The sequence below is a fragment of the Callithrix jacchus genome, chromosome 10, assembly GCF_049354715.1.
Source record: "Callithrix jacchus isolate 240 chromosome 10, calJac240_pri, whole genome shotgun sequence".
NCBI classification, from domain to species: domain Eukaryota; kingdom Metazoa; phylum Chordata; class Mammalia; order Primates; family Cebidae; genus Callithrix; species Callithrix jacchus.
In genome coordinates this window covers 85,574,135-85,598,320 of record NC_133511.1, presented here as the reverse complement: position 1 = coordinate 85,598,320, position 24,186 = coordinate 85,574,135, and the positions used below count along the sequence as shown (strand labels likewise).

Sequence of the window (24,186 nt, the reverse complement as noted above, 5' to 3'; positions counted from 1 at the left end):
TCGTCTCTCCCTAGAGATCCTGCCAACATCCCTGGAGGTTGCTTACCACTTTATAATGGTCACAGGAATCCCGACTTTGACCCCGGGTGGGAACCCATAAGTTGATGCTTATAGGCATGGCTCAACCCACAGCAGCAGCGCAGTCCTCAGCAGTCAACGTCCCGTGCCCTCTCTAGGGGTGTCTAGTTCAAAGCACTGTGGAAGCGTGTGAAGCCTCTGAGGTTAATTTTAGCTGAAGTCACGCACTCGCTGTAGTCAGATTTTCTTACACAGGCCACCTCCTGAATAGCGGCAGCTTATGTTACCCCAACCCACTGGGCGGCCTTCTGGCCCCCGGCCCTGACTCCAAACTGTGCAATTCTTCCATCTCCATCTCCCCCATCAAATTCTCACCCTCCAAAATAATCCAACCCTCCGTGCTTACATTCTCTTGACATACTCAGGGGAAATAAATCACCATTTCTTTGGCTCCCCCAGGCAAACAAACCTGGGGAATTGCTCCCCCCTCGGCCCGTACTTGGCAAAAGCTGGGCAAGAAGCTCTAGGCCAAGGGACTGTGCAAATTTCACTTGAACCAGGCAGCAGCTGCTGAGGCCACACACACAAGAGCAAAACCTTACATGCTTTCCAACTCCTGCAGTGGGGTTTTGACAATCATCCTCAGAGCTTTTAGTCACATGGTGCCTCCACGTGCCTCATTGTTTGCTTGACTCTGTCAAAAAGAAAAACAATAGTGCCGCCCTTACATTTCTCTAAAAGGCCAGTGCAGGAGAGGAATCTGCATGTTTTACTCCTGCAAAGAAGAGTTTGAGCCCTCATTCAACTTTGCAGAGGTTATGAAAAGGCTACTGAGACATTGGCATGGGTGCCAGATTCCAGATTCCAACAAGTGAACAAGAGTGCACTTCAGGAGGAAGGTTATTGGAAGAAGTACATTTCAGGCCTCACCTCCTGCCAAGCTCAGAGATAGGGGCCTGGCAACTTCAAGACGCAATTTTTGCAAGAGTTGCTTGTGGGACTGAATTCTGGTCTGCTCTTAAGATTGCCTTTTTTCAATGGGGACAGAACCGTGGAAAGGCAACAAAAAGTAAACAAATTCAGAGTGGCCTACTGTGATCGCAAACAAATCCCACAGCCTATAACCTTAAAGACAGAACTCTGGTGTGCAGTCTTTAAATTAGGCATTAAGGCCACATGTAGAAACTGCTCCAAGCAGGATGAAATGCAATGTCTTTGCTCCTCCTTAGGTCTACCTGTTACACTACCAAGCATACTAGGTTTTTAACTTCATATGACTCATTACACTTATAATTATTTCATTCATTCAGGTATTTATTGAGCACATACTCTGGTACTCTGATAATCTCAGAGGATTCAGCAGTGAATAAGAAAGTACTCTCGTGAGGCTTTATTCTATTGAGGATGAGGGGTAGGAGAGAGAGACAGACAAAATGGCAATAAAAAATAAGCAAACTAATATTAGAGAATAATAAACGCTATGAAGATGCATTAGAGAGTAAATACCCAGGAGGGGAGGGACAGTGTGGTGGGAAAATCAAGAATGGTTTCTCTAAGGAGATAACATTTGATTAGAGACCCAACTGATAAGAATGGAGCAACCATGCACAGGCTCAGGGTGGTGATTCCCCAGACCAGCAGCATTAGCAGGGCCTGGGAGTTCATCATAAATGCAGATTATCAGGTCCCACTCCAAGTCTACCTAATCAGAAATTGTGAGGTGGCAACTTAGCAGTGCAATTTGTACAAGAGTTGCTTGCTGGCCTGAATTCTGATCTGGTCTTGAGATTGCCTATTTTCAATGTGGACAAGATCATGGAAAGGCTGTGGAAAATATAAACAGCAGACTGGGTTTGAACAAGTACTCTCGTGGTCCTCATGCACACTGCAGTCTGGGAACCACTAAGCCATTGGAAGAGCATTCCCGGCAAAGGATTCTAAAGACAATGTGAATCTGTTTTCTTCACTAATGCAGTTCTTAACCACTAGACCAGGGCATAGCACATAGTAGGAACTCAATAAATATTTTTTTGACTGCTAGCCAAGCTTAAGTCTCATCACCCTAGAATCCAAGATAAAAATTTAAAAAAGGCTATATTCACAAAACTTTAGCAAAAGCATGCAAAAAGTAAGAAGAGGCAGTCATTTAGAATTCCAGGTGGCTGGTGGAAAGCTTTCTGTTGTGCCAGAAACTGCCAGCCGCTAAGAGCAACTCTTCCCAATCTAATAAACCTTGGCACCACAAGGTTGGCAATTAGATTCCCTGTAAAAGGCTAAATGTGGTAACCTTCTGCTTCCCGATTCCGAAACTCAGTAAGAAAGGCATTAGTGTGTGGCAGCTGGGATAATCATTTAATTGATCTTTTCCACCCATAGATGCCTCCCTTCCCTACTCCAACCCACTGACTTGTAAATCAATGTCACCTTCATTATGAACATGAAAAGGCAGGAAGAAACACCCCCCTTCCCAAACCAAATTGGAGTCAATTTCCTAATGGGGCCTGGGTGACACTCTAAATGGGTGCTGCCATTTCTCCCCTTCTGACCTCCTCCTGGGCCACCCACACAGTTCCATACAGGCCAGTAGGAGAGCCCATGACATGCAAAGCAGAAAATAAGAGGCTTCCTACCAGCAGGAACTTCACAACAGAAAGGGCATGGATTCTGATGTCAGCTGGACCTTGTTCAAATCCCTGAACTGGACAATATTTAGAAAGCAACTAGACAGTCATTTAGCATGTAGGAAGAGTTCGATAAATCATACACATTTTTCTCTTCCTCCTCACTGTTGCTGTAATTCCACGCATTCATTCAACAAATATTTAATAAATACCTACAATGCACCCTTTCTGAGGACAGAATGATGAGCAAAACTGACACGGAGCCTATTGTCTTGAGGGAGTTGACAGATGTTAATCAAACAAGGATGTTAAATAAAGATATTATACAAAGATGCCAAAGGGCAGCTGTGACAAATGCAACAGAGGAGAAGTACATGGTACCGTGAGAGCCTATATTGGAGAGTTCGATCTGTGTAGAGTTTATTAAAATACAAATGCCAAACCCCAGGTGGGCATCTACCTCAACATCAGGCCATAAACCCAGGCCCAGGTGTGTTTATTAACAAGCTTCATAGGGTGTTCTAACTGTTGGAGGAAAAGGTTAGAGATGAACAAAAATGGAAGGCTAGGATGAGCCATGTGGTAATGGATTAGAATGGAAGACTCTATAGAAACTAAAAACTGATTTCAGTTTATAAACCACAGTGTAGTTTATCAGCATGAATTACATACTGATCTAGATAGTATGTCAGTATAAAGGAATCTAGATCGGATATTTGTAGATACAAATACATACACAGGTTAGTATATACACATACACTTCCTTGTTCTTTCAGCTGAAAGTCTAAAAATAACAACAGCCCAGTAGCAACAAGCATATCTAGCTCTTGATCTTGGTTTCTAATAGCATTCTCCAATCAAAAGAACCAGGGATCCTTGGAGAAATGATTCTTGGACTGAGGCAGGAAGTATCTAAGATAAGCCTGGAGAGTAGCATAGTGCCAAAAAGCAGGAGTGTATCCCCATGCCGAAACACAAGGATGGAGGATGTCAAAGTGACCCAGGAGCCAATTGAAGGAGCTCCCAATGGCCAAAGCTGACCAAGCTCAAAATAACTGGAGCAACAAATACTTTGGATTATAACTCAAAGTGTGAAAGAAATATCCACGGGTTCATACTGCTATAAAGAAACAACTGACTCAACAAATAAATGAGACTAGAAAAAACTTCCATGTAAATAGAATTTCAAATAATGTATGCAGCCCACACTCTCAAGGTTAAGTATGGGCTACACAAAGAGTAAAATATGGAAAGGAGGGAAGGAGTAACTTTACAGTGAAGACACCAGACAAACACTACCTCAGCCAGGTAATCGAGGTTAACATAAACATCAGCTAGTCACGTTGATAGCATGACCCTGACAGGAGGGGATGAAAAATGTCACTTTACCTCTGTGATCTTCCTCTCCAAAACCTACAACTCCAGTCTAATTAGGAGAAAAGCATCAGACAAATCCCAACTGGGGGGCAATAGTGGGGAGGTACATTCTACAGAATACTTAACTATAACTTCTCAAAACCATTAGAATCATCAAAAACACGCCAAGTCTGAGAAACTGTCATAGCCCAGAGAAGCTTAAGGACACATGACAGCTAAATGAAACGCAGTATCCTGGATGGGATCCTGAAACAGATAAGGTCATTAGGTTAAAAACTAAGGAAATCAGAATAGAGTATGGACTTTAGTTGATAATATTTTAATGTGGGTTCACTAACTGTGAACCCAATGAGCTATGCAAATATTAATTTTTATAATATTTGCAAATGAGCTATGCAAATATTAGTTATAATAATGGGTGGGGTATATGGCAACTTTCTGTACTATCAACTTTTCTGTAAAGTTAAATCTAGTCTTAAAGTTTATTGAAAAAAAAAAAGAACACATGCAAAGCTCCATAGATGACTATGGTATGCAGCCAGGTTTGAAAACCCAATTCTTTTTTTTTTTTTTTTTTTTTTTGGGGGGGGAGGAAGGCAGGAAGGAAGGGAAGAAGGACGGTAGGGAGGAAGGAAGGGATGAAGGAAGGAAGGAAGGGAGGAAGCGGGGAGGGAGGGAGGGAGGGAGGGAAGGGAAGAAAGGAAATCAAGCAATGAAAGAGACATTGCCGACCTGGATCTAGAGAAAACCCAATTCTTAATCCTCCATGGATAACAGGTGGATTTAGCCATTTTAAGGGCAGAATGCTAGCCTGATGTTTGATTTGAGATCATAATATTTCAGAAACTCTCATGTGTGTATAAACATACAAACAGCATACTTGTGTATGTATATATAAAGTTTATACCCTAGTTATTATATACAAGAAACTCTTCCTGCATGCATGAATTTCCTAGAATCCTCATTAATAACTGTTCAGGATAAATGGACTTAAAAAAAAAAAGAAGCCATTCAAACCTCCAGGTTTTGCTTTGATCCATTCAAAAGGGCCATGAAAGAACTATTTGTGCCCAAACAATAAGTATTGGGAATCTCCAGTTAACAACCCTGAGCCCTAACTCAAAAGCTCCCATTTGTTCTTAAAGATTCTGCATTTGGTTCTTCCTCACCATTAAAAGAACTCAAAAATGCCAGAGGTTCCCTCAAGTCTACTCAATATGGGACATTGTAATTAATAATCAATAAACTAGAAAACACCAGATCCTAAGAACACCAGTAGCATAAAAATGTCTCCAAAATGAATTAAATCCTCTAGTCCATTATCTGAAGATTTATTTCTAAGAGAAAAAATATCCCCCATTTGATTAGAAACATAAGCCAGGTTTTACCAGCAATAGGTGGCAGCATTTCTATTCTTTGGGCCACACTCTACATAATGGTACTAACTATTAATAGACAATAAGAAGACAATTGTTTTTTAAGGTCCTACCATAACTCTTGTTTTCCACTAGAGGAAAAACTTGCTACAAATCTCTTTTGCCAGAGATAACAAACTCACATCTCTTCTTTTTTTATAAATAAAAGAAAAAATAATAAAGTGACAAATTAATTCCTCCAAACATAATAAAACTAATTTAATCATTTTGTGCAGGCCATCTGCTTCATGTATGCAAATTTAACTGCATTTTCTACTGCCCGATAACTTGCTTAATTCAGTTAGCTCTTGTGACCTTGCTTTTGTGCTCAGTTCTCAATGGGACCTTTCCTTGGCAGCTTCTGACAGCTCCTAGTCAGGAGCTGACTGAGACAGCGGAGTGTTTCCCCATGGAGTGGGGATGCAGCCCCTCTCCAGCTGGTGCCCCTCAGTGAATGAAGTTTTAAGGAGGGCAGCTAAGATAGCTGGAATTTTAGTGGAACTGAGGCTGGAAAATGGGTACCACTGAGCACTTCCTATGTGCCAGGCACTAAGCCCTGTGTAAGTGTTTGCCACATTTAATAAGCAAAATCTTAGAATTAGTTTCTGTGACTAGTTTCATTTTACTCACAAGTCTGAGGTTCAGAGAGGTTAAACCATTTGCTTAAAGACTCATAGCCAGGTCTCAATACCAAGCTCCTCTCATCTGACAGCCACCTGCCACCTATGCAGGTAATGAAGCATAACACAGTGGCCACTCCTAAGTTGGCTTAAACTGAGGCACCAATACCAAGTTAGTGGTTACCAAAGTAAGCAAGCACAGGACAAATGTACAAAATGCAGAATTTCAAGGAATATCGAAGAGCCAGTTCCACAACTTTTCCTGCTCTATCAGACAGAGGAGAGAGAAATGGGTGAACATATATAGAGAGAATTTTTTTGAGAGGAGGTTATCATTGGAGAACACTGCTATGAGCACATCCTTCGCTCACCCACTCAAACCTAGCAGGTGGTGAGAACTTCAGTGGGGCCACTGGGGATCCTGCAGTGAATATCCCTGCAGTTAGGTCTGAGGCCTGACTCCTGCCCTGAGAATCTAGAGGGAGAGAGAAGAGCATGGCTGATGGTTCAGTGGTAGCGCCGGGGATGGTTCCAAGCTGGAATTGGCCTGCAGCCCCCATCATTGGGGCAAGGAATTCAAATGTCTCACTGGAAAGAGTGTGCACATAGGTGCATTTTGGGTTCTAAGAAGGAACCCAAAATATGCCCCAAAAAGAGCGTCCCAGCTTTCAGCAGAGCAGGTAACCAGATCAAGAAGGCACCATTCAAATAAGCTTCTTTCTCTTCTTTGTAGCTCCCTGGGGGTAGGGGAGGAAAGTGAAGGTGGAGGAGGCCAACTGCTTTCACTTTCCTTCTGCAGGGTCCTGACCAGAATTCCAGTTTGGAGCTTTGGTTTGTCTTGTGGAAGGGATATTATAATTTGTCATTTCAAAGATTTGAAACTATCTTTGCAAATTATCATGACCATGGGACTTTCTATGAATGAACAGAAAAGCCATGGGCTGCTAATGCCTTTACCCCGTGGCAGGAAAACTCCATGGGCTTTGTCGGCAATTCACGTATCACACTTGCCCAGCATGCTGGTTACATGAGTAGTCTCGATTAGAGCTATGCATCAAAGTCCCTGGGGGAGGTTTTAAGAAACACAGATGCCTGGGCCCCACATTCGAAGTGTGTGAGTCAGTAGGTTTGGATGACCCAGCCATCTATCTTTCTTTTCCCTTCAAGGTTCTCAAGAGGATTCCGATGCCTAGGCAGGGTTAGCTATCACACGACATTCTACATAGAGATATACAGATAATTATCGTTGAAAGAGAAAAGAGGGGCATTTCATTGACACCCAAGTTACTTTTTAATATGTAGAAAATCCATGTTATATGGTGAGTGGGACAGCAAGGCTTAAGTGTGCCCCCAAAAGGAGGGTCTCTAGCATTGCTTTTTCTAATTCATCAAAACATCAGCATATAAAACCTCTACAAGATTACCAGAAGAAATTCTCCATCCCCTCTTTAGAAATGAATTTCTACTTTAAAAATAAAACAACTGAGATTCAGAGACATGATCTGCCCAAGGTCTAGTAGTTAGCAAGAAGCAAAGCTGACATTCGACCAAGGTCTTCTGCTTCCAAAGACCAGGTTATCAATCATCATACCTTCTTCTTTCTAAGAATCAACACTGATATGAGAGATCAAGAGGTTCCATCTCCCTGGCCCCAGGCCTGATCATGTTTCAAATTTTAAGTTGAAAAAATGCAGGTACTTGAGATGAAAGTGATCTGATGACAACAGAGGTGACTGATGCAGGATAGTGTCCTACACAGAACTGCAATGTCAAGGCCACTAAGAAATCGTTATCGTTTACAATGTAATATCCCTTTGATGGAGAAACAGAAGTCAGGAAAGGAATATTTTCCAATGAAAACGTTCACTGGAGAATTCAGCCATCTATAAAATACATTAGTTTATAAAGCCAGAAGGAATCTTGCCTGACATTTTAGGGCCTTGTTTATTTTCACATAAGAGTGTGGGAAAGAAACTCTATAAAGATGGAACGCTGGATACTACACTAAAGCAAATTCAGCATGAATGAGCTTCAAAAATTGCATGTTCAATCAACTACTTAACTCCAAGTGACTGAACTATCAGGGGACAAAATAAATAAATAAAAACCTCTGTAGTGAAATTCCAGGTTCAGAAATCAGACACGCATGGTTTCATGGAAATTATCCAAGCTTTGATTCTAGGCAGTAGGCAGTTTGAATTCCGGCTCTGCCATTTACAAACTGACCTGGTGACTATGGGCTAGCAGTTTAACCTTTTGACCCTCAGTATTCTCTTCTGTGAAATGGAGATGTGAAAGCTCTGGTTTAGAAGGATGTTGGGGGGATGAGAGGTATATCTGGTAAAGTCCCAGCAGCCATAACACAAGTGTTCTTCAAGATTATCATTTGAAGAACCTAGATAAACATGGTTAGATATTTCAAATAAATGGAAAGAGACAGCCTGATAAGGAAAGGCAGCTCACAGCTCATGAAATTTTAATGTCAGTGACAGTTCAGGTTTGGCCCTAGTCAATAGGAACCATAAATAGCTGTCACCTAATGGCCATGTCCTCTTGAAAATGGGTTATTCGTCTGAGTCCATCTCCCAGAGGACAGCTGCAAATACCATCAATACTGGCACTAAGCAACAACCTTATTTATAGCCAAGGGACAGATTCCAAAGATAGAAGAAGCCATGAACGCTGAACCCTCATCTCCAAATTCTTATTCCTAGAGGACTGAGAGGTGAGGCTGGAGAGCAGGTCTTAGAGGAATGCCTGTGACAGTGGAGAAACTGTTAATAAAAGTGACAAAAACTAAAAATAAGAAGGGTTCTGAAAAGAAAGAGGCCACGAGAAAAGGAAATGTAAGTGGTGCTACATATGCCTGGCTCTGCTGAATCAGACATCACCCATCATTAAGACTGCCTCATCTCACAGCTCACACTTAATCTTTAAATACTAGAAGAGTGGTCAGAATCTGTCAGCATGCATCCAGGTTCAAGTGAGGGCCAGAAAGTCTTCCCTTGGCCAGCCCGTGATGAAACCATTCCCAAGCACCTACAGAACCAAGTCCTACTTCCTTAACTTGACTTTCAAGAACTTCCACTTAAGCAGATGCCAATTTCCCACTGCTCCGTTTCACTTCAGATCAATTCAACTACTGGTGATTCCTCATAAAGAACCACCTCTTTCCAGCCTCTGGACTTTACTCCTGCAGTGGAAATGCACAGTCTTCATAAACTGGGATCCCATGGGTTTCTCAAAGAGTACTGGGTTAGAATGCCACTCTTCCCACCAAAATTTTCCTTGGCCTTTTCATACAGTTTCTTACATGTCTTATCTCCTATTTCACGTTAGTTTCTGACAGCAGGATCTATGATTATTATCTCCATATTCCCTTGTAAGTTTCATGTCAACTCAAGTGCCAATAAATGTTTATCAGATGGATGGATGGATGGATAAATAGATGGATGGAAGGACAGAGAGAAGAATGGACAGATTTGATGGATTGCAAAGAAACCGCCAACGGAACACATTATCCACTATGTCATTGTCATTCAACACAGGCAGCAGATGGAATGTCCTGGTTATCACAATATGCTGATTAACAGAATCTCCTCCCACAAGATCATCCACAGATTCAACCACTGATAACTGACCTTCTTGAGATTGAAGTAAGATCCACCTTGCATTTCAAATGGACTAAAAAAGACTAGCTCTTGTTGATGATTCACTCAGCACTTAGATATCTCGCAAGACTTGGGGCTGAAAAATGCAATAGCCACCGCACTGAGGTATATGAGAGGAATGGCTTACACAGAGTACTGATTAAAATAATCCTAGATAACTAGACATACATTTGGTGAAGTTGTAATAGAAAATGAATAGTTTTTTCCATATTCCCTCCTTCAGTGGAGACTTATAAAACTAGTATGAACATTATCTATTTTCAACCAGATGACAGTACAAATCAGCAGAGCCCTGAAGGACACACACACACCTGCTTTCTAAGTGCATGAGGTCTGGCTCTTCTCACTGACCTAATGAGCAGACTTGGATTCAGAAAGTCATTAAGCAAACTGGCCACAAATCATATTATACCTTATCACTTTCGTCTCACCTTTAATCCTAGCCACCCCCCTTTCGAGCTCTACTCTACCCTTGCCAATTGTTCCTAGACAAGGGCCATGTTTGTTTAACCACTTTCCAATTCCATAAGCCACAGATGGGGTGAGGCAGAGGAAACACACGTCAAACAAGTCAGATTGCTCTTACTTTTAACTGCCTTTTTCAAGCTCTCAGGTAGAAGAACTGGTTCTGCTGCATGCAGAATTTTTCCACAGCAAAAGCAGGGAGAAGAATGAAGGGCTTCCCTGGACTATATGTTATCCTCTACCACTGGGGGAATCTCCACATGCTCATCTAACAGTTTCCTCTCACAAGCACCTTCCCCACACCAGAGCATTCCTCGCTATCTCAATGAATTATACGCAGCCTCTCAGTGAAGCCTCACAATATCCTATGAGGCAGTGATGACTAATTGCATTGTACAGATGAGGACACTGACACTCTATAGAGGTAAGTGACTTGCCTAAGCCACACACAGGATTTGAATACATAGTGAAGCTCTGCTCCCACCATTTCAGCAGAAAAAGTGGAAGGATGTAGCATTTCATGCTGCCAAATTCTCTCTTGGCCCCTAGGGCAGACTCTGCAGTGTGAGGTGTTCTCTGCTAAAGAAGGGCATTAAAGGGTGAACAGATACTCACCAGAGGTAGCATCTCCCTGCCTGCTTTCCCAGAACAGAGCTGATACACTCTGTGTGATCAGAAACTCCACTTGAGTTCAACAGATGCACTGGTGATTCTATTGTGTTAGTAATATATAGCACCAGCACAATATGCCCACCTGGGAATATTTTGGTGCCAAGAATGAACAGAAGGGAATGCAATGCAGAAATATTAACCTTGGCAGTCTCCTGCCACAGTAAACCACTGGTTGAACTTTAATGAAATTTTGCACAAGAGCAGAAACATCTGTATTGCTGGTAAAAATAAACCCCAGCCTGGAACACACAACTGTCTCTGAGCAAGAACATGACAAACCTGGAAAGGAGGCCTTTCTCTGTGATCAAAATGGCTGTTTATAACAGAGAGGAAGCAGCTGCTCCCCTCTGTCTGTTTTTCCTAGTTAGGGTTAATGGCTTCTTGGGAAAGAAACTATATTCTAAATTTGTGCATCTGAGGCTTTCCTAGAAGGCCAATTTGTGTGGGAGAGCAGAGGTCCTGAAACTGCCTGTCCTCATTGACTCTGTCATCCCCACAAACCATTCTCCAGGATGAATAAACACTGATGTACTTTTTGTTTTTTTTGTTTTTTTTTTTGAGAGACAAGGTCTCACTCTGTCATCCAGGTTGGAGTGCAGTGGCATGATCATAGCTCATTGCAGCCTTGAACTCCTGGCCTCAAGCGGTTCTCCTGCCTTGTACTATTCTTAACAAATACTGGCACTATAAGGCCTAATTGCTTTAAGTATCCAGATTAATAACTCATCCAAAACCAAAGTTAAGAGCATGGACATCATCTTATTTAAAATATGCAAGAGTAAGAGACTAGTTCACAGATCACAGGTGGCTGGGGGAGGCCTCAGCAATCACATAAAGTTGCTATACAGTGTGGCATGTTCCTCTAGGTCGTCTTTCTTCAGAAAAAAAGAGTGCAGGCCTTCCTGGAACCCAGAATCAGAGAATTCTGGGAGTGGAAGAGGCCAGCCAAGACCTCTAGTCCAATCCCAGTACTCTGTGATGCATGAGTGCCTTGCATAAGCTCCATGTCAAGTTTCCCTAAACTGCCAGGGGTAAAGACCTCCCGACCTCCTATGAGAGTCATCTGGCACTAATCTCAGAAAACTCTTCCTTCCACTGAATTGAATTTTGGTCCCAGTTTGATGGAGAACCCCAGTGATTAATCTTTCTAGCCCTTCAGAGATAAAAGGTGGCATAGTGTCTCTTTCATGAGTCATATTATTATAAAAGAGTTTCAAATTCCTATAAATACTTTTCATAGAGAAAAGCCTTGGTTCTCTCACCACCCTGGCTATTCTCCTCTGGACAGAGGTGATGATGGATAAGGTCAGCAATGATAATTATTAAAATAAAAGCAAGGATTTTAGCTCTTATTAAGCACATACTATGTGGCATATACCATACCACGTGCTGTACATGCACTTCTCATTGAGTCCTCACAATCCCCCTAGAAGTTCAGGACTATTCTCTTAATTTCACATTTTGAAGAAATAGGAGCTCACAGGTGATGTAATTTGCCCAAGGTTACAGAGCTAGGAAGTGACAGTGCCGGGATTTGAACTCAGACTCAGGCAGAGGCTGCCCTTTTTTGTCACCATTCCTCCAGAAGATGGGGGCATATTCCAGCTCAACCACACCCTTCGAAAGTGGTCCCCAATGGTGTTAGCCTGGCTCATGGTCCTCAGGGCAAGGAGGCCCATGTGCCTGACCTTCCACTTTCAGGTTGAGCCTGAAACTGCCTTGCTCTACTGAAAAGAAAAAGATCCAGGGAGAGGTAAGTCTCAAAGAGGGAATAGGAAAAGGAAAGTGGAAAGCAGGGAGGACACACTTTGTATCATTGAGCAATCTGAAGCAATGTTGGGCTTGGAGAGGACACAGCAAAAGGAGAGGTGCCCGAGGAGGACAGCAGAGGGCTGGCAAAGGACACTGCCTTCTGGGAGACCCAGTCAGTTGGTGCAAAGAGGAGAGGGGCAATCTGCTGCCCACAGGCAGGGGGCAGGCTGCACCACCACAGACTGACTTTATGTCTACCATTTTCCATTCCCTACGCTGGGACGGAGCCCTGATGTTGCCAAACTGGTTGGACTAAGTCACAGACGGTAAAAATGACCTGTCTGGCTGCCACATCCCTGATCAAAGCAGACTCATTTCAAAGGCAAACTGTCAGCAAGTTAAGAGATTGTAATCAGACAAGGAAAAATAAACTATAAGGTTACTTCAGGGGTTAAAATACAAAACCTCCCTAAAAAAATAAAGTTATCTTTTGTGCTTCTGAAATGTTCAGTCCTAACAACCCCATGAGGAAACTTATCAAGAACTAATCAAAGAATACATCTGGGTCCTGAGGTAAGACCTACTGTTCATTTGGCCTCATTCTGTCTCGAATTGGGGAAATTTTCTGAATCTGAAAGTTTAAGTAAATGACCCAAGGCTTGAGACCAGACTGGGATCCCAAGTGTTTGGAGGGCCCAGTGTTGCTTCTACACACCATCACATTTTAATCACGGTGCAATGAAAGCACAAAAGTTCCCAAAGGATACACACATATACATATGTATTTATACACACATACACACATGCAAACAGACACACACACACACACACACACACACACACACACACACACACATTCTCCTTTTTTTTTCTCTTTTTAGAAAAACAGAGAATCGCCAAGCTATCCAGTTGGAGCACACTAAGCTTGCATTTCAAGTTAATTTGGTTTAAGATTCATTCGGAACCTGGATTTTCAGAGTAACATGTTTTTGGTCAAGGGAGAAATTTCTTTGAGCAGGTTCTAGGGTGTCTACTTAGAAATGGGAAGAATGATTTTACATTTGATATGTCGAAGAGAACGGAAGTTCTTCTTCCTTCTCAAACCATGAGAGACTTGAAAACTTCTATGAAGCCCATACGTGTTCCCAGGAGGGGGCAGCCTTGCCTGGCCTCCTCGAAGCCAACTGGAATCCTCTCTCTATGTGAGTATGTGGGCTGCTCCCCAAGTGCTAGAACATCCAGAGAACCCTACAAAACTGCCCCACTCTCCCCATTCAGAACTGCCGGTGAGGACCACAAACTCGTGTGCAGGAAGGAATGTCAGTCTAGCTAGTGGGGAAGACAGTGGTGCAGTGGGGGGGATGAATAGGAGAGGCTGGGAGAAGCACTGTGAAACCATCACTAATGCCATACCTGCATTAATCAAACAAAGTGTGTCAACTTAATAGAAGATGAGGGGCTCCCTTGAGCTCCAGGAAACTGCCAAAATGCATTCTCCTATCCAAGTTTGCGGCCCTGGACTGAAACTCAGGGACAGTTAAAATACTTTCTCCATCAAATTACTCTTGTGAAAAGAAGTATGTTCCAGCCTCCTAACTGATGAAAGTCACTTGAGTCCGTATAAAGTAGGGTCTCTCAAGGCTTTGCTGTCCCCACCAATATATGTGGAATAAGGCAAGGGGGAGGCAAAGAAAGGAAAGAACAGAGCAGGGTTCCGAAAAGCACCTGCACACCTGCCCTTACTACCTCTACTACATTTGGGACTCTATTCCCTTAACAGTTTGCATATGCTCTGCAGGAAAAAACAAATAAATGCTGGACTGTCCTGGCAGAGGCAGGTGACAGACTTTCTGAAGCTTGAGGGCTGCCCAGGAGCTTCTGAACAGCTGTTCTTCCCCGCCACCCCACCCCCACTCCCCACACCACTATAACAAGTGTCCTGGCTGGTTGCAGCCTAGCACCTGCTTTGGGAGACACCAGGTTCATTGTCCAGAGATACTGATTCCAAATCTTATGCTATGTGCCCACACCAAGATCCACTGGGTTTCCAACTACTCACCTAAGGTGTTGCTTCTTAGCAGGGTTTTGGTAATAGGAACACAACACTCAGCATTTGTAGAACTAACACAGTGAAGATAACATCTGGAATCTGGAATACCCTCCTCATGCTTCTTGCCCTTGCTTTGAAAATGTTCTATACTGGCAGTTCCCCACCTGTGGGCTCAGAATCCCTGGAGTCCCTGAAGGTGAAGCAGTAGGATCTCTTGAAATTCATGTAGGCATAAGAGTGCTTTCAATCCATCAGCGGGAAAAGGCACATCTGCTAGTGTTGGCCCTCAATAGTTGAAGTTGCTTCATGCCACTCTTCTGCTAGGACGTTCAAATATCATCCTATTATCCTCTAAATAAGGTCCCAGTTCCTGAGACCTTGGCACGGTCTTGCAGGATCTAGTCTCTGCTCACCTCTCCTCCTTAACCACCTCCTGCACTTCCTATGAGTAGAGTGGAGGGGATGTGTGATAAAGGAATACTGACTGGGGCTGGGCGCAGTGGCTTATGCCTGTAATCCCAGCACTTTGGGAGGCCGAGGCGGGTAGATCACAAGGTCCAGAGATCGAGACCATCCTGGTCAACATGGTGAAACCCTGTCTCTACTAAAAATACAAAAAATTAGCTGGGCATGGTGGCGCATGCCTGTAATCCCAGCTACTCAGGAGGCTGAGGCAGGAGAATTGCCTGAACCCAGGAGGCGGAGGTTGTGGTAAGCCAAGATCGCGCCATTGCACTCCAGTCTGGGTAACAAGAGCGAAACTCCGTCTCAAAAAAAAAAATAAGAGCACTGACTGGGGTAGTCCTAGTATTTCAGATCTGCAACTTTAGGGATTTTGTTTCCTAAGATTCCATAGATTCATAGGTCAAAATCAGACATTGCCAGGAAAACTGTAGGCTTTGAAATAGATTTTAAAATCTCCACCATCCACTTGGTAACACCAGGCAAGTTATTTAGTATATTGGAACCTTGGTTTTTTTCTCTATCTGTAAAATGGGTACATATGAAGGCAGCTATGAGATAACCCAGGTAAAGCATCTGACACAGTATCTGACACACTATCAGTTGTAGATCCCCAAAACCCCAACTCAGGCTTCCAAAGTTGAGTTAAACTAAAGCAGTACTTTATCCACAGTCAGAAACAAGCAAGAGGGCTCCCCATGGCCAGCCTCCCTTCCAACAAGTGTCATTTCTAGGCATCTTCATTCATGCATGCACCTTCCGCTCCCCACATCTTTTTAAAGCCATTTTCCCACAGCAGAGGAGATTGGCAGTGATGATTTCAAACTAGATTTATGAAAACCTATAACTAGAAGATTAAAATTCCAAATGTCATCTGGATAAGATGGGCCAGATGCTTGGAGAACTACAAAAGCTTCAAGCTCTCTGCACTGGCAGAGAAGTTGCAGTGGTCAAGCAGTTCATGTCTGAGCACTTCTCTTGGTAAGAAGGGAGTGCACTTCTGTCTATTACAGAAAAGAAGAGACACATTTTAATTGGACTGAGTGGGTACACTGCATCTTATAGATGAACCATCACGTGGTGTTTGGTGTGAACTTTCATTCACTGGGAGACAACTGTGACCAGGGTTGGCTGACTGGCCTTCTCCTGGGTGGGTCTGGAATGTGTGTCTTCCATGCTGAGGCCTTTGCAGGAGACCAGAGGGAGGGGATCACACCATTGCCACTAGGAAAGAAAAGCCTCAAAGGCTAAATCATCAGGCAAACATCAACTGACTTCAGCTGGTCAGAACCATCTCCCACAGATCCAAACAAGTTGAAAAAGGAAGGTGAAAACTATTTCCAGAACTCCTACCATATGCATGCCCGCCATGATGAACGCTTTATACCAGCGACTTCATGGAGTCCTCAGGACCACCTGAGGAGGGTCACTGTTATCCCTACTGTACAGAAGGGAAGACTGGTGCCGAGGGAAGCTAAGAAACATGTCCATGTTCTATAAGCTCCCCACACAAAGTAGCAGAGTAGGGATTCAAAGCAGGTATTTCTGAATTCAAAAATCCACCCATTGTCCTAGAAGTGGTTCCTTCTAACCAGAATTGCGACATCTCATTGTCTGTGTCCACAGAAGCAGGTTTGCTCCCACTAACTGTCACAACCAGAGTAACTCAGGTCAGAAGGTCAATCAAATCTTCCATATCATGGTCAAGGCATTAAAAAATAACACAGAAAAGAAAACAGAGAATGAGTAGTGTTTACAAGTTGACCCTTAGCCATAGTCTAAGATCAAAACTCCATGAGTGAAAGAAAAATGCTTTTCAGAAAGAACCTACTCTTAGCCTTCTAATTGTGCAATATAGGGATGGGAGGAGGTGGAGAACAGAATAGAAGCTGAAACAGATGGCAAATGCCAATAGACAATAAATCCACTGGGGCCAAATTGAGACCCTAAAACCACCTGAGATTCAGGGATTGTTAGACAAAGAGTTTATGCACTTTGAAAAGCCAGTGAAGACCAGAAGGGCTGGAAGGGAAGTTGGGGGCTCATCTATGCTTGTCTCCTAGCTGCTTTCTGATTCTGGCCTTTTCTCATGCCTACCAAGCCCACATTCTCCTGCTGGATCCTTTACATGACTCCATCACATCACTCACTGGCTCTCAAACCTCCAGTAACCCCTCATACCACTTGAGATAAAGTTCAGCATCTTTAGCCTAGCACCCAGGACTCATTATAACCCATCCTCAGCCTCAGCTGGGTACTGCAATATGGAGATGGGAGGAAGTAGAGGAGAAGGAAAGTGGGGGATGAAATAGATGCTGAATGCCAAGAGAAAATATAGCCACAGGGAGATAAGGCAGACTGCCTAATCAGGGAAAGTGTGCAAATCTCAGCTACACGGTAACAAGCAGCAAGTACCAGCAAGGTCACAGGAAAGAGAGAACAGAATTGACTTGATCTAGATCTTGCAGAATTCTGCTCAGGGTGTGTAGGGGGATGTGGTAGCATTGTTTGGATGAGAGAAAGTCAGAAAGGCAGTAGTGCAATGCTACCAACCTATCTCCACCCGCCTTCCCTTCACAGAGAGGTAGTGTGACTCAGCAACTGGGCACACCGGTTTCAGGGTCAGCCTGACCTGTGCTTAGCATCATGGCTTAGCGGCCTAATAGCTGTGTGACCTTGTCAGGGAGGAAGATCACTTAGGTTCTCTGAGACTAAAATGGGAAGAAATAACATTCAGATGAAGAACTAAATTACTGCATGTAAAACATTTTCAGTACAATATATGGCACCAAGAAAGGATTCACAAAAAAGGAGGTTGAGGATTTTCAGGCCCTTATGCCAGCAGACAGGTTTGTTTAATTTGGATTCTGTCAATGAAGTACACCAGCATGAGGAGTGGGGCAGAGGCCCTCCTTCTTGCTGTAATGACACATATTAGGAGGGTGTGGTCGAACTCTTGGTTTCAGGGCCAAACTACTATAGCTAAGCACCCCTAGATCTAACTTCTGTTCTTCATAACTTCTCATTTCTTTTCATCCAGAAATTTTATAAGTATCCAATTCCCTGTATGAAATCTTTTCTTGTTTGAGGTACCAAAAATAGTTCCTAGTTCCTGGACTGTCCCACCATTGATGAATTCCCTAATTTGCTACTTAGCTCCTTAAGCTCAGTAACTATATAACACACTATGTATATGCAGTTAAGTGCTCAGTCCTACTCTTGGGAGCTGCTCACTACATGAGTCAATGAGGAATCCAGATTCATTTTCATTTGAGAGCCAGCTAAACTTAAATGGGCTTCTCAAAGTCACTATCTCTGTGGAACCAACAAATGAAAGTATATATTGCCCAACCATGTCTATGGCCAAGGAAGGCTCAAAATATCTACAAAATTTTTTGCTAGGCAAAGACAAATTACCACAATTTGTCCCATGGCAAACTGGAAGGACAAAAGCAGATCTGTCACTGAGACAAATCTTCATCACACTTTCCAATCAACATGAGGAGGCAAATTTAGCACTAAGTATTCAACTAAAACTATCTGACCATTCTGACCAGCTTTAGTAGTTCCTTCTCTTTCCCATTCCCCCATCTTCCTTTCTCTCTGGTCAATGAGAGTTAGACTTACTTTATAAATCTGTGTTTCACAAATGGCAATAAATGAACCACTTATGGTATAATTTATAAGATTTCAGACTGTACACTGGTGAACATCTTACTAGCGATGTATTTATTTTTATGATTACTTTCTATTTTGCCCAATAATACTGCTTTTGCATTTAGCATTAGCACATATTGTTTCTTCTTTATTTAAATTTATGCAAATTAAGTAGTCAATTTGAAGAAAACAAGTAAATAAGGGACATAAGTGGTAGGCAAATATGGTAACAATTCTAAATATGCCATAAGAATGCCAAGGTTGGGTGACATTGGCTTAAATCAAATCTTACAAATAAATGTTCTGGGGAATTCCAAATATCCAATCTATTTGGCTTATCAGGACAGCAGTATGAGATGGCTCTGAGAATGTTCACAGTTCATTTTAAATAACTTTCTGTCCCATTTCTCTTTTCAGTCCCTTGGGAATAATTTGGTCTTACAGGGAAACTGTTAGAAAGAGTCAGGAATTTCAATAGCCTTGCATAGACTGTGGCACTGGGCAGGTTAATTCAACCTTGTTTGCCTGCACTCCTGTCCCCGGAAAAGGAAGCTACTGAATATGCCTATTCCATAGGGTACGGAGTAGGTCAGAAAGACGCTGCTAGGCCTTTTAAGATTTTAGCCTTTTAAATTAAATCATTAATTTCACTGATTGTCTTTATTGCATTTGTTTTCCTTAAATGCAGGGTGTGTGTGTGTGTGTGTGTGTGTGTGTGTGTGTAAATTCCTAGAGTTGATGGAGAGGAAAGGTTTGCAATAAATTATTCAAATAAATGAATGTTAACTGGGAAAAGCCACAGAGCCATGGCTGCAGAAGTAAGTTTATCTCAGAATGCAAATTCACAATTCTGTGAGGAAAAGGAGGTAGGCATTTTCTCTCTAGTCGTACCATAAAAATGCTACTGGCACTTTGGACCCTCCCCCCACAAACCCATTACAAGAGGGGACAACAGGAAAGGTTATGAACAAAGCCAAGGAAATAACTCACCGCTAACAGGACAGGATGAAGCCACATTCTCTGTGGACCTTCTATGGTCATTTTTAGCATAGATGTCACAAAATATATCCTCAAATGTTTGAGAAGAGAAAAGGTCTTCTGGGGAAAATAGTCATTATGTTCATTGTAAATACCATATCAATTCTAAACAGTTTTTCAAGGGTGGGTCACACCTGCTTTGTAAGATCTGAGTTGGGTTCTTAGACTGGAAATCTCTCCACAAGCGTAGCATCTCAGAGAGGATGTGGAGAAGACAATACATTATAACCAATGTGACAACAATATATGAAGTATGGGACTCTAACAACAGTTGAGAGGGAGGAGGAACCATCACTGGCTTAGGCGGAGTGAGAAGGAAGCCTCCTTACACCACCAAGCACAGGCATTCCTTTTCAGAGGACCCTGATCAATTCATTTGTCATTCATTCATTTGACAAATATTTATTAGGCCCTACCTTTGAACTAGATATTGTGTGAGGTACCAGAAATTCAGCAGAAAATAATGCAGACATGTCCCTATGTCATGGGGCTCATCTTCAAGTTGGGTGAGGCAGATGATGAACAAGTAAACATACCCCTAAACAAGGTGATTTCAGCGTGTGATGCATCCTGGGGAGAGAGTGGTAGACACGAGGTAGGGACTGAAGTGGGTGCTGTAACTGAGGGTTGCCGAGGCCTCTCTGAGGATAAAATGAGAAGGAAGCATCATGTAAAGAACCAGGTAAGAATATTCTGGAAAAGGAGAACAGCCAAGACAAAAACCCTGAGGTGGGTACTTGTGGCTGAGAAAACAAGAAACTTGGGATGATGTTTGAGGAAGGCAGAGGCCAGATGATACAGGACACTCCAAGCCAGGACAGGGGGATCTGATTTTATTCTATGTGCAACGGGCAGCCAAGAAAGGTTAAAACAGGCATAACACTAGCTGATTTAAGTTTTCCATAGGTCGCGCTGGCCACCTACAGGGAAAATGGACCAAGGTGGGGTCAGGAGTAGAAGCAGGAAGCCCAGGCTACTGGAACAGTCCAGGTGCAAGAGGCCAGGTGACAGCAGTGGAGACGAAGGGAGTGAAGAAAAGCACTTGACAAAGAGTGCTAGTGCTGGGCATGCTTTGGCACAGAATCAATGCTTCCCCAGTGAATACATTATAACTTGGCTGGAATTTCAGCTGATTTGATTGGCTTTTCTAAATTCAATCATCAGAAAAGTTAAGACGATTATACACCTATCCTATAGCTCTAAATCAGAAATAGAAAACAAAAGGCATCGTCAAACTTGACAATAATAAGCTGTTCTAATATATGCATTGAGACAAATTCAGGGCAGCGCCTCCATTCTTTCTTTTTTTCTTTTTGAGACGGAGTTTCACTCCTGTTGCCCAGGCTAGAGTGCAATGATGCTATCTCAGCTCATTGCAACCTCCACCTCCCAGGTTCAAGCAATTCTCCTGCCTCAGCCTCTCGAGTAGCTGGGATTACAGGTGCCTGCCACCACATCCAGCTAATTTTTATACTTTTAGTAGAGACAGAGTTTTGCCATGTTGGCCAGGCTGGTCTCAAACTCCTGATCTCAGGTGATCCCCCTGCCTCAGCCTCCCAAAGTGCTGGGATTACAGGCATGAGCCACCACACCTGGCTTCTTTCTTTTTTTTAATGGCTCACTCAAAACTGAGTTGTCAGGCTCCCTGTCTTCTACTGCCTTACCTCCATCCCCAGTCCCTCACAACCCAAGTCTCAAAGTTAAGCACCCAAAACCTCTCCAGAACAAACTGTAACTTTCAAGGAAGAATGTGCTCTGGCATGACACTTCAGTAAACCCAGAAGGCATGCTGAGATGAGTATTAAGGGTACCTATTAATGAAGCCGGAAGTTTCAAATAAAGCAGAAGAGATGTCCCAAAGGGAAACATAACCAGAGCCTGTATCCAGGCAGAGGCTGAGTGAGTTCTGTAATTGCTGGCAGGTTTGCAGAGAAGGCCTTTGCCTCACACCTTCCTCAAAGAGCAGCAGAGTCACGGCAGCAGGGAGGAGTAGAGGTTTTCTCTTTCCCTCCAGAAGCCTGAGGTGCATACAGTAAGGACACAGATCTTCAGTGGGCTCAGAAAAACTGTTCTCATTTCCAAAGAGTGCTCTCTCCTGCAGTAGACCAGGATGTCAGTCTTGGCACAGGAGCCAATGGGCTGGCAAAAACCCTTCAGAGGGCAGGAGGAGAGACAATGCCCCCACTACTTAGAACCAAATCCCCCTGGCAGTGAGAGCTTTGATTTCCAGAAGAAATTATGAGGGAAGGGAGAGCCAAAGGGACCTATGACGGGGAGGAATGTCACTGGCACAGAGCTCCTAAAGCCTGGGACCTGGCCCTAAGTATATGTGTGTTGGGAGAGACATGCAGAAAGGAGGCTCTCCTGTCAGTCTCTGAATTTAATCACTTCCCACTACCACTTTGGTATATAAATAGCCATGCATGTATGTAAAGGTATATAACCTGTTACACATGTGCAGAACAATCGCACTCCCCTCCCCCACCATGGCTGGGACAGTCCTCTCATGGGGGCCCAGCATTGGTGCTGCACAGAGATGGTGAAAGAAACTGAATATGTGCAAAGCATTTCCTGGGGCCAGGAACTCTGAGCACCTGTGGTCACACATGTCTACCACACAGCCCCTCTAAAAATTGTCTTAAGTGGAGAGGAATAACCATCTCCATACCAGAGAGGAGTAAATGAGGCCCAGAGTCATGTAAGCAGTGCTTGGCAAAGCTAAAATTTGCATAAGTCCTATGCTTTCCCCACACCTAGCATCTACTGCTGCCCTCCTCTCCTGCCAGGCTCTCTTCTGCAGAGACTGAGTGCCTGCTCTCTGGATGGGTATGGCCTGGGGTTCCAACCCAAACACTCAGCTTGCCCCAGGTGCTTACCAAGCTTGAGAAAGGCGACCAGTCACAGATGTTCTCATGTGGAACTCTTTTAGGGAGGAAAGAACTCTGCAGCACCCCAACTCTGCTACCAAGTGTATTTACCAACAATGGGATGGGGTCTCTCTCATGTGCAGATTAAGATGCTCCTTTGAACAGCTCTCAGGCACAGCTTCTTTCTGTCATGCTAGCATGTGCTCCCCAGGCGCTCCACACCTGGCTGGGAAAGGAAAGGAACTTGGTGTGCTTGGCGTGCTTGACGTGCTCAGAGGCCCCAGCAGATTGGTGGGTGCAGTACAAGGGACAGGCTGGATAGGGAAGGGGAGGAGCTCCAAGAGGCGGTTCCAATGCCTTGCCCTCTTGCCATTTGGCAGCTGGTGAGGTGGTAATGGTTAACCTGGGAAGGTGCTCCATCCTCCTCTGGTGTCCTTGATGTGGGTGATGTCCACTGGGGCAGGACTTGTCTGCAACCAGGGCCTGGAACAGTTCCTGGCTGAGAATGGTTAAGGGTATAGAGTTGCCAAGCCAGATTGTTTTGGGTTTGAAACTGTGGCTCTCCCTCTTACTAACTAACTCTGGGTAGATTATCATATTCTGAGACTTAGTTTTCTTATCTATCATATGAAGATAATAATAGTACTTACGTCATAGGGACTATTGTGCAGATAAATTATATAATGTGCATAAAGGCACAGCACAGTGATTGCCACCTAGCAAGTGCCCAATAAATGCTAACAAATAATAAGAAGAAAAAAACAAGCCATATTCTTTTTAAGTGAATAAGTAATTTAAGCTGCAGGTCTTCCCTGGAAGTGACAGCTGATCCAGGTCTAATATTCCTCCTTTTTGCAAACAGAAAGGAACAACTCTCGAGCATCGACTTGGTGTTGGATGATGTGCTGGTTGACTCACACCTCAGGCGGCAGTAAAAGATGTGACCATTTACTCAGAGCCTACTATACAGGCAGGTAGGTGCCTCATACATATAATGTCTAATCTATTCAACAATTCTGGTAAGCCAGAGTTATTCCTACAGAGAAGGCATCATAGGCTCAGAGATGTCAAATAACTTGCCCCAGCTCACACAGCCGATGAGCAGCAGTTTCCCAACAATGAAAGCAGCATTTACACAGCCCTTATGCTGTGCAAGGAATTGCTCTGAGCCCTTTCTGTGCTTACTGTACTACTCTGTCTCTAAGAATAAAAACTCGTGGGTGCTGAGGACACTCTTTTAATAAGAGACAACTGGTGTTGGAATAAAAAATGCCCTGGGCTGGAAGTCAGAGACTTTGGACTGTGACCTTAAGCAAATCACTTTCCCTCTCTGGATGTCAGTTGGCCCAATTATAAAAGGATTGGTTTGGACTAGAGCTCTGCCTTGAAAACTTGCAGTTCTAACAGTATACTGTTCTTTGAATTGGGCCTTCCTCCTTCCTAAGGAAGACCATGAAATCCATGAAAATGTGGGCTGAGGTTGCTGACAGGCTCTTCCTGA

The 24,186-nt window shown here is 43.4% G+C and overlaps 1 protein-coding gene across 14 annotated transcripts in view; it reads right to left on the bottom strand.

Annotated features, from left to right (window-relative positions):
• The window catches only part of NAV2 (neuron navigator 2), a 768,760-nt gene that overhangs the window by 304,196 nt on the left and 440,378 nt on the right, over nt 1-24,186 (bottom strand). Inside the window, exon 1 of one of the 14 annotated variants that reach the window (XM_078340759.1) lies at nt 22,695-22,975. The exons of 12 other annotated variants lie outside the window; for them this stretch is intronic. Coding sequence is in view for 1 of the 2 variants with exons in the window: in XM_054242159.2 (XP_054098134.1) it covers nt 47-118 (72 nt within the window). In the remaining variant the exon portion in view is untranslated. Of the gene's footprint in view, nt 1-46; nt 185-22,694; nt 22,976-24,186 lie in introns of those variants that run through there. One more of the 14 variants, XM_054242159.2, reaches the window with a different exon arrangement.